Source organism: Papaver somniferum, unplaced genomic scaffold (genome assembly GCF_003573695.1).
Source record: "Papaver somniferum cultivar HN1 unplaced genomic scaffold, ASM357369v1 unplaced-scaffold_85, whole genome shotgun sequence".
Classification (NCBI taxonomy): Eukaryota; Viridiplantae; Streptophyta; class Magnoliopsida; order Ranunculales; family Papaveraceae; genus Papaver; species Papaver somniferum.
The window spans coordinates 346,633-357,129 of record NW_020651526.1 but is presented as its reverse complement, the minus strand read 5'-3'; the positions used below and the strand labels follow the sequence as shown (position 1 = coordinate 357,129).

The window sequence follows — 10,497 nt, the reverse complement described above, 5'->3', positions numbered from 1 at the left end:
GTTCATGTGCAAAGAATGAATGTCTAGCAAAAACAAAATTTATTATGAAAATGATTAAGTTAAGAGTTAAACTAAAGGGCGTTTGATTTAGAGATTTTGCCTTCAAATACATTTTCTACCATTAGACACACATGTATACAGGATATAGGTCAGACATTTTGTTTGTAGGAAATGTCCGGATCCAATTTGGTATGTACGTTTCCCTGCAAAAAGAAAAAAGAAAAAGTAGGCGAGTAGTCTTTTCTGTGCTTGTGGCTGTGGAGTGCTGAGGTTTCTTGAAAATTTAAAGATAACTCCAAGACAAACACAAGTTACTGCTGCTTCTTGGAAACCCCCTACACTAAGAAGAATCTGGAAGCACATTACCACTTCAAAGGACTTCGTCCACTACTGCTACTGCTGAGTCAATTTTACTTTTATTTCATTAATGGCGTCTACAGTGGGGGAGACTTCCCCTTAACTCTTCGATTTTGTGTAATTTTACTCTTCGATTCAGAAATTTTAGTCTTCGATTCAGAAAATTTCCATCAATTTTGTGCAATTTCATCTTTCAAATTGCATTAGAACTTCAAATTCTTTTGAAATTCTTCTTTACACTCACAGTAATATGATTCGGAATCATCTCATTGGATCCCCAACTGCAAACCACGTAGCCGATTCACTTGATAACTTGAATGAGCTTCCGTGGGATAAACTACTCTCGAGACAACAAGTAGATCATGATAGCCAGAAAGGGAACATGGAAATTGTTCAATTATTACTGGATGCTTCCTCACTCTTAGATCACTATTCCGATATGGAAACACTTTTTCCGATATGGTATAAATCAATTTACTAATGCTTCTTTTTTTTTTTGATCGGGTTGATGCTTCATTTATTAGTTCCTTTATAATAAATTTCAGTTATTAGTTCTTAACATATATCATCATCATATGCTTTATTCGCAGGAGTAACAAAATAGGCGATACCTGTCGATCATCTTCCATAAATGTATATGATGATGCCAAAGAACAGCTTGGTGAAGATACAAAAGCTGGCCATGAAGGTGCAGTATCTGATGGTAATGAGGACTATGAAAATGTGTTGGAACATGTAAAAGCTGATCATGAAAACGACAATGACGTGGAAAATGATATTGAAGAACCACAGGGTCAAGAAGTGACCACAGGTGCCAGTATCCCAGTTAGACCGGATGGTTGTACTATGAGAGATCAAGATAGAATTTTGTTCTCGAAAGACCAGAGCTTTGCATCTCTTGAAGAGTGTCGTAACGCTATAAAGGATGCCGCAATACTAAGTAATACTGAAGTTGAATTTTCCAAATCGACGGGGGAAAGAATTGTTGCTGCATGTTCAGATACATCAGGTTGCTGTAAATGGAAAATACGTGCTAAATCCAATGGTTGCAAGAGAAGTAATTACGTTGTAACCGAAATACAGAACGTGCATACATGCCAACGTTTGAATTTGAAGGTTACTACTAATAAGCTGGCAACCCCTACATGGGTGAGCAGTCATATTATTGATAAAGTAAGGCAAGATAACAATATTACGACACAAGAGATTAAACACATTATGAAGCAGTCTAAGTTCCAAATAGATATTAATTGCAAAACAGCAGAACGAGCAAAGAAAAGGGCTTTGGATACAATACATGAAGTATCTAAGAAGCAGAGACAAAATTCGATTGCTTCGTCATCCGTTTCATTGAATGCACACCACCAAAGCCCTTCCAATTTGAGGTTCTGGGAACAGATTCCTGAACCAATGCAGGAGTATATAAATAACATTGTAGACGTGGAAAAAGATGGACATTGTGGTTATAGAGTTGTTGCAGTGCAAGCAGGTTATGAGGCAAAAGATGGTTGGAAGCAGGTTCGAAGATTGTTGCTGAAGGAGGTCGTTCAGAATGAAGAACTCTACGTGAAACTTATGGACAGCGGTACAGTTGCAAAAATGAGAAAAGCTTTCGAGTACTCTGAAGACCTTGCCGCTGATACCCAATATTGGTTGAGTTTACCTGATGCAGGTTACGTGATTGCTAATGCATTTAAGGCCGTGGTCATATCACTTTCTCTGAAGTCCGGAAATTTAACTTTTCTACCCCTTTTGGAACCTCCACCTGACGGACAACCTCACAATATTATCGCTTTTGGCTTTGTTAATGGAAATCACTTCATCAACTTGGACTTGAAACCTGATGCTCCGATACCTCAAGTTGATCGCCGCTGGGATACTAACGTCTCCAAGGCCGCTGAAGTCTGGAAAACACCTTATCTGAACAGAATTGAAAAGTTTAAGGAGATCATGGGATTCAAGTTGGGTCAAACAGGTAACACTAGCTGTGGTGGTTCCCCTGTAATCCTCCTAACTTTATGAGATGCTTATTATTATTATGTTGATTCCTCTCTTTTTGATTTTTTTTATTAGGATCTAGGGTTCGGCTCCTGCCGTTAGCTTTTGGTAATGTATGTAGTGCTGGTAGTTGCCGTGATGTAGACAGCCTACTCAATTGCCGACAAAGTTAAACTACACATCAGAGAAAATGAGAGAGTAGATACATTTCCTTCAGTAGAGTGGAATGGCTACATCTTTTGCTTCGGCACTTTTTTCTTTAGTTTAGTGTTCTTGAGGCATGAAGATCTTGTAGCATTTGTTGTTTCCGAGTTTTCCTGTTGCTCTTCTTCTTTCTGCTCTATTCTTTCTCCCTTTTTTTGTAGCGCTTTTTGTCGAGAAGTTGTTGATGGAGTGTTTTCTTCGCTGCAGGTGAAGGTAAGAACTTTATAAATCTCGAAGAGAATTTGCAGTCTCCGCCTCGTGGTCCTGCGACTCGCCCCGAGGATACTGCTTCGTCTGCAAAGGTACATACCACTTCACTAGGAGATAAGTTATTTTAAGCGTTGTGCTGAAGGGGTTTTTACATTTGAATTGTTGGGTAAGCGGAATATATCCGTGGCTATAGATACAACCCGGAATATTAACTTGGTCACTTTAGGACAGCTTCATTGAGGCATGCTTTTCTATACCTTTGTATGTTGCAGCGGATCCTTTATCCACTTTCACATTGCATTGCAACGCAAAGGGTCCTGGTTCAATACAATATCAGGTTCTAGCACTTGGTAAGTTTTTGCGTGGAGCAGACAATTGTAGCGATGAGCATTAAGATTCACTTAGTATTAAGCATTTAAACGTTAGGTATAAAGAGTCTGATTTTCGTATTCGACCGTCAAGCCAGAAGTGCACTCTGCGAGAAGGGAGTTTCACTCTTATCTTTGAGTTCAACATGTTAGGCTTTTTTATGGTTTAGCATCAAATCATGTTTAGTTTAATAAAACTGGATTAGCCTAATCTTAATCAAGTGTGTGTTAAGTTTAGATCATGTACTAAAGGCAAAACTTTCTGTTTTGTGGGATGTGTACATAAGACCAAGGTACATCAAGTTAATCCATGAAGTGGACATATTAGTTATAATATTCGGTTAAGGGACACATGCCTAAGTCAGTTGGTGGTGGACTCCTTTCTAACCTTATTTAAAGTTTATTTATGCCATTAGAAAGATAAGGGTGATAGAAGTGGATGAAGAACTTCCAACTAAAAGAACTTAGCTTAGAGTGTTATGTTATAAGTAATTGTCTACAGAAATAATTGTCTAAGATGATCATAACCCAGTCCAAAGTATTATCTTGCTATACTTGTCTGCTGTTGCTAATAAAACTAAAGGTATCTTCTATTAACTACCGTCTAGTCATCAATAAGGTAAAAATCATGTAAATCTTAACTCTCCTATTACTTCTTTACCATGTATTGATTGTGTTACCTGATCTTGCGTAGCAGTATGAATAAGCATGAAAATAGTTGTATTTAAACATGATGAGGTTAAGCATAAAGCATGGTTTCTTCTTATCCATATTCATGTTAATATTTCTAGATGTAGAACATGTAATCCTAGGAATAAAGTAAGTTGTATCTATCAGCCTAAGTTGTGATTTGTAATCCTAATTATGTAAAGCATGTTAAAACTAATAAAGTACATCTTAAGCATGATCGATGGCTGATATGCTAACACAGCGTTCATATGATGTTACTGTAGAACCCAGAAATGGTATAGGGTACAGGCTGCTGCAGTTTCCTGGGCCTAACCCTCTGCCAAACCCTTTATGCAGGAGTGCCGTCCCGAAAATAGCAGCGTCACGGCACATAGTGAATTGCAGCTTTTGAACAGAGGGTCGGGTGTCCTCCAAGGTGTTTCAAATCCTCTAGGTGCATGTGCTCTTGAAGTTGGGTCTCTTATTGGGGGTGGGCTTGATCGTGGTACTGACACCACTTCTCGTGGGGCAAATTTTTATCGTGGTTTTGGTAACAAATCTTTTACTGAACTAACACCACCTGGCACCTGGTCAGTTATTGCGTTTTTCCCTCTTGCCTATATATTTCTGTTCGCTCATCTTCACCCTTTTATTTTCTTGTTCAGTGAACGAGACGTTGTTTGGTAAAGGTCTGCAAGCATCTACAGACACTTCTCAAGCTGTAATTGTCTTGCCACTAGTCCTACTCATTTATATTTTTTATTGAGAATCTGAAATTTTTGGTAGTGTTGTTTCGTTTCTTAGGACACCAACATGGGGAAGAGTGAACGGCATGCAGGGGAGATCCTGAACAGCAGAAAGCGAACTCGGGTCTTGATAGATACTTCGGACGAATTTAATACTAGTCATTTCGAGACTACTCCAGCACAACACCATCCATCTCCTGACAGAGCTATCAGTACCCCAAACTCTTTGAAGGGGAAGGCCACTTGGTTCACCTTCACTGGTTCTGCCGCTGCAGCTACTCTGTATGGTTGTGCAGACTTTGTATCGGTGTATAATTTTCCAGTTTCTCCTGAACAAACGGACTTTTACAAGTGGATTGTCGAGATGCATGGTCATATAGCATCTGTGGAAGTTCTTTCAGAGAGGAACACGCTTATAACGTCTACACGGATGTTAATTGATACCGCGTTAGCAATACAGAAGTTGGGTGAGGCTTGTCCTTCTGAGGAGGATTGGGCTGCTTGGCAGGAGGCAATCAAGCTCCCTCGGATTCTGAAATTTAACATTGCATGGTTGGAGATTCTCCTAGCTGCTATTGAGGAGAGACGTAAATTTCGCCGTCAGCTATTGCATCTTGAGATTGCTCAGTTGGAAGAGGAAGTGGCAGAGAGTAAACGAAAGCTGATAAAGCATCAGGCCACTCAGTTACGCTTAGCCACCGAAGCAGCTGCTGTTGTTTTGGAAATAGAAGCAACTAAGTCCGATATTGACGTTAAGATGCGGTCTCTGTCCAAGAAGAATAATGACCTTGGTGCTCTTCCTTGAGAGAGTGTTTTTTTTTTCCATTGCTCCTACTCTTCTGTTCGTCTTTCCTTCCCCACTGGTTTGGTGGACAAATTTTTTTAATGTTCATATTAATTAATTAAAGAAATCTATTATCGGGGTTTCACATTTAAATAGAAGGGCTTCATCTAACAGGACAAAAACAGGTCACCCATAAATAATTTCAGAAACCCCTTTTTTTAAAATATTTGTATATAGACTAAATAACTCTTATTTAGTTAATATTAATTTTATTTAATTAACTAATGATTAAATTAATAAGCTAATAATTAAATTAATAAATTTTTTATAACCTATATACTTTTTGGATGTAAGTTTTGGTGAGAAGAAAAACTAGAGAGAAGAAAAAAAAGAAAAATTTTGGAGATTTCTCTTCAAAACCTAGATTTTGATTTACTCAACCAAAATGGGGTGACTCCAGTTGCCAATTTCAGGTGGGTGAATCTTTATATGATAGAGAAAACAGGTTTTACATACCTCATGTTGGAGACCAAGAGATGGTTGATTTGTTAGATGGTAGAGAGGGTTTAACACAAAGTGATGATGAATCTCAACCTATTGAAGAAATAAATCGACAAAATGAAGAATCAATGGTTGAAAATCCACAAGTATACCTCTAAACTAGTTCCCATGAGCTCAAATCTTCTCAGAATTAGCTTAAGTACGTAAAAAAAATGGATTTTTGATGCTTGAAAGACATGGTTGCGGTTGGGTTTCAGCTTCATTTCCAACTGTAACCCCCACTTACGGTTTACTTTTAGATAAAATCCAAACCATAACTGGTTTTTGAATATGACAAAACCATTTACGGCTAGGAAACCCAACCCTAAGACGTTATGTGCATGAGTATTTATTACACTATTTACGGTTGGCTTGAGATATATATGCAAACCCTAAGTCATTTTACGGTTTGGATTTTTTTTCCCATTGTCAACCGTAAATTATCCAACCGTAAATTATCCTAAAATCACTAAAGAGCCCTCAAAGAGCTATGAGGAACTCTAAAAAGCTCAGGGAGACTCCATTAAGCTTTTAAAAGCTTAAATGTAATTATACTCTGTAGCACTGAGATCTATAAGCAAGGAGATTCATTAAAGAATGATAATAATAAATCCCTACAATAGTGAAGATCAACTTTGAATGTTCTCTAAAAAGCCTTGAAAACTCTAAAAAAAACCTGAAAACTCTAAAAAACACTAAAATATCTAAAAAGCTCATAAAAATCTAAAGAGCTATGAAAAAGCTTTAAGTTAATTATATTTCGTAGCACTAGTATCTACTAGCCAGGGGATCGTTAAAGCCAACTGAAAGTAAGTTAATTCTTTATAAAGAATGATACTAACAAAATTCCCTACAATAATGAAGATTATCTTTGAATGTTTCCTAGAGACCCTAAAAACACTAAAGATCCCTGAAAGAGCTCTGGGAAACTCTAAAAAGTTCAGGAAGACTCCAAAAAACTTTGAAAAGCTTAAATTTAATTATACTCCGGAGCATTGGGATCTACAAGATAGGAGATTCGTTAAAGAATGATGATAACAAATCCCTAATTTAGTGAAGATCAACTTTGAATATTCTCTAAAAATCCTTGAAATATCCGAAGAGCTCTGAAAAATCTAAAGATCTGAAAAACTCTAAAAAGCTCTGAAAATCCTTTAAGTTAATTATATTTCGTAGCGCTAGTATCTACTAGGGCTATTCACTCATGGTGTCAAGCTATATGATGGGTGTGCAATCACTCATGTAAGGAAAATCTTGTTGAGGAAACTAAAGGAGAATTCGGCCTTTTACAAGACAATGTTGAGCGAAGGGGATGCTAGTTTAAAAGAGCAATTTGTTAGGTATCAACGTCGTCTTCACGGTGGCAAACCGATCACAACGGATTATTGGATGAGCATGTCGATATGTGGACACTTAATCGCCGACGCATTCAATTGTGTGGTTCATTTTTTCTCAAAATATACTAGTTTCACATTCACCCCAAAAACAACCGTTTGTGTCGAGCAACTTAAACGAAAGAGATTGGTGATCGCGTTGATTAACAACAACCACTTTATAGGCCTTCGGTTAAAAACCGATTGTCCATTGCCTCCGATATCTGGAACCTCTTATTGGAATGGATTTAACCCCGACACAATGTTGGGTTGGTGCATTATGTATGAACATAACATGGATATGTGGAATGTTTTGAAGAAGTCGGACGAAATCGTACGAGAAGGTCTTATTGTTATCTAGTAGGATTAAATTAGACATGGATTTAATCATACATTACATTTTTTGAAGTGTTTCATTATTTGTTGAGTTAATTTTGAGATTTTTTTGAGTTCACAGAGATAAGCTCGGTTACATAGTAGAATTACAGAGATCCCCGAATTATACGTCCGGCTACCAGAGAAATTTTACGAGGTTGCCGAACTAAACAAACCTAAACTAAACATATGAGTAATACACACACCACTCTAAATCAAACTTAACAGTGCATTTTTGTTTATTTCTGAATGAAGAGAGTGAGTCTTTCAACTTGTGGACAAAGAAAAATTGAATCCACAGAGAGTATTTCGGCAAGGTCTATATATTTTGCGAGCTAACCGAACTACATGTTCGGTGACTTCCTAAAATTTCCAGGTAACCAAACTAATCTCCTTAACTTGTCATTGTATGTACAAAGAGTAGTTCGGCAACCTGAGATATTTTGAGGTCACCGAATTAATGGTTCGGTGACCTGATCAAATTTCATACGTTGTCGGACTAAGTGTTCGGTTACCTGGTCAAAAGTTTCAGGTCGCCGAACTGAGTTTTGGCTGCATGGCAATCTATTGCAGGTTGTCGAACTATATGTTCGGTTTCTGCTTTGAATTTCTTTCTAGCCGAACTCTACCCTGTAGACTTTTCATTCAAGATAATGTTGCACGCTACTTATGAATCAAATAAAAAATTGAAACACAAACCCAATTTAAACAAATATAAAAGTTTTATACATACCAAACTCCTAACTAATTGTTCAAAACACACAGAATCCATAACTATGATGTTTTTTGAAACTACAACAAAATGAAAATAAAAGAAAAGAAGGGATTCAAACACGACCACTACGACAAAGTCTTTTATATACTTGTTGTCGACCCCTATTCAATTGCTTAAACCGACTCTCCTCCCAGCATTCTTTGGGAACAATTTCTAGCTCTTCATCTTCTTCCTCTTCCTCATCTCCTTCCTCTCCCTCCTCTCCCTTATGTTCATCCCCTTCTTCCTCTTCCTCTTGCCCTTCTTCTTCTTCTAACTGCTCTTCTCTACATCCTCAACTTGTTTTATTTGTTCTTCAACCTCTTCACTTCTAGTGGATTCATTTCCTTGCTCTTCTTCATCATCAAGATGGGGATTAGATCTCTTTCTTTTCTTCCTAATGAATGAAAACCAAAATATTAGCTAAACGTAATATTTTCTTCTCGAATAAATCAATAACATGGGACTAAATCAAAAACAAGCTGTAAACAGATTAAAGTTAGGCAAGCTTACATGAGTTGTGAAATAACCGAACTAAAAGTTCGGTTATCTAGCATGAGTTGTGAAGTAAACGAACTACATATTTGGTGTTAACAGACCAAAGTTCGGTTACCTATATAATTTATCAACTAGACCGAACTCAAATTTCCCATACAAAAGAATAAGTTCGGTTAGGAATATCTAGGGTTTTGTTTTGCGAGCTAACCGAACTACCTAGTTCAGTTGCCTAAGAAATTTCTAATTTGTCGAACTGTTCTTCATATTGAAAGTTAGGTTACGAAAAAATTAGGGTTTTCAAAATTCTCCTAGCCGAAATGTCTACTGTAACTACCATTTTCAATGGGTTTTGATGATTTCTAATCGATTTCTTCGAAAAAAAAAAGGAATTAAAAGGAACGGGTATGAAGGAAATTACCCGTGTATTTGTATATCTCTTGAATCAGACTTTTTGGTTGTTGTTGGATGATTGATTTTGCCTCTCAACTATGTTTCACGTTGTTTATCAATTGTCAATTCTTTTGGGAGATTTGCTATATTTGCGAGTCCCGGACTCGATCCTGGAAGTCTTGGAGTTTGCTTGGTACGCATTGTTTATAAAGATGGATTAATCGACGATGAAAATTTTTCGAATCGACGATTAACGTCGATGTATACGAAGAAGAGGCAAAGAAAAGAAGAAGAATAATAATAATAAGAAGAAATGAATAGGAATGAAACTGATTTTAATTGGTTTTGTTTTTAGGTTTTAATTTAATGGGTTAGATTAATAGGTAGTGGTTAAATTAATGAGTTATTAAGATTAATTATAACCTTAATTAGGATAAGGGCAGATTAGTATTCCCTAACCTTTTAGGACATCCCTTAAGAATTTAGGGTGGACACCGCTATCAAATAGTAGTCCCCCACCAATTTAGAGTAGTCCCAAAAAAATGATTCAAAAGATATTCATAATATGTAATATCGGGCTTGGGAGCTAGCTGGGTTGGGTGTGCAACTGCACATCCATACTTGGCACCCGACCAATTTGACTCATATCACATGTTTTGAAGCCTATTTTGAGGCACACCTAAATTTTTTGAGGTATACCAAATGATTTGTTTAGCTAGGGTGTGTTTATAAGGGGTATTCTAGGATACGTAAATTACTTAGGTACCCTTAATTAATTCATTAATTTACTTATTCATTTAATCAATTAATTATTTTTAAGTTTAACAATTCTTTTAGTTTTAATTTAACTATTCATTTTTTTTATTTAATTTCAATTTTCAATTAAATTTAAATTTTCAAAATTTTAAAAAAAAAAATGTTTAAATTTAATCTCTTTTTTTTTTAACAATAAAATTTAATTTTTCAAAAAAATTAAACAAAAAATATAAAAAAATTATTTTTCAAACAGAAAAATTTAAAACAAATTGAAAAAAAATTATTAAAAAAATTATTAATAATGGCATTTATCATTAAGAAAATATATGAATAAGGGGCATTTAGGATTACTACCCCTGACCATATTTTATCTTTATTTGGTATGCCTCAAAAAATTTCAGTATGCCTCAGAAACAGGTTTCCATGTTTCTCATGCAAATTTTGAAGGCATATTATCTGCATTTTAACCTTAAGA

General features: G+C 36.2%; 1 protein-coding gene across 1 annotated transcript; it reads left to right on the top strand.

Moving 5' to 3' along the window:
- Positions 1–304: 304 nt before the first annotated feature.
- LOC113345982 lies at positions 305–5,543 on the top strand. Its single transcript, XM_026589610.1, has 6 exons — positions 305–819; positions 948–2,332; positions 2,767–2,861; positions 4,164–4,356; positions 4,472–4,527; positions 4,611–5,543. The coding sequence occupies exons 1-6, from the start codon at positions 608–610 to the stop codon at positions 5,355–5,357; spliced, it is 2,688 nt and encodes an 895-aa protein (XP_026445395.1). The 5' UTR covers positions 305–607; the 3' UTR covers positions 5,358–5,543.
- Positions 5,544–10,497: the final 4,954 nt, after the last annotated feature.

What these genes read in the sequence shown, in the direction of transcription:
- LOC113345982 (XM_026589610.1), top strand. Translation starts at nt 608, where the DNA reads ATGATTCGGAATCATCTCATTGGATCCCCAACTGCAAACCACGTAGCC. An exon ending in GAAACACTTTTTCCGATATG is followed by an intron (nt 820 to 947) that starts GTATAAATCAAT and finishes CTTTATTCGCAG; the next exon opens with GAGTAACAAAATAGGCGATA. An exon ending in ATACTGCTTCGTCTGCAAAG is followed by an intron (nt 2,862 to 4,163) that starts GTACATACCACT and finishes CCCTTTATGCAG; the next exon opens with GAGTGCCGTCCCGAAAATAG.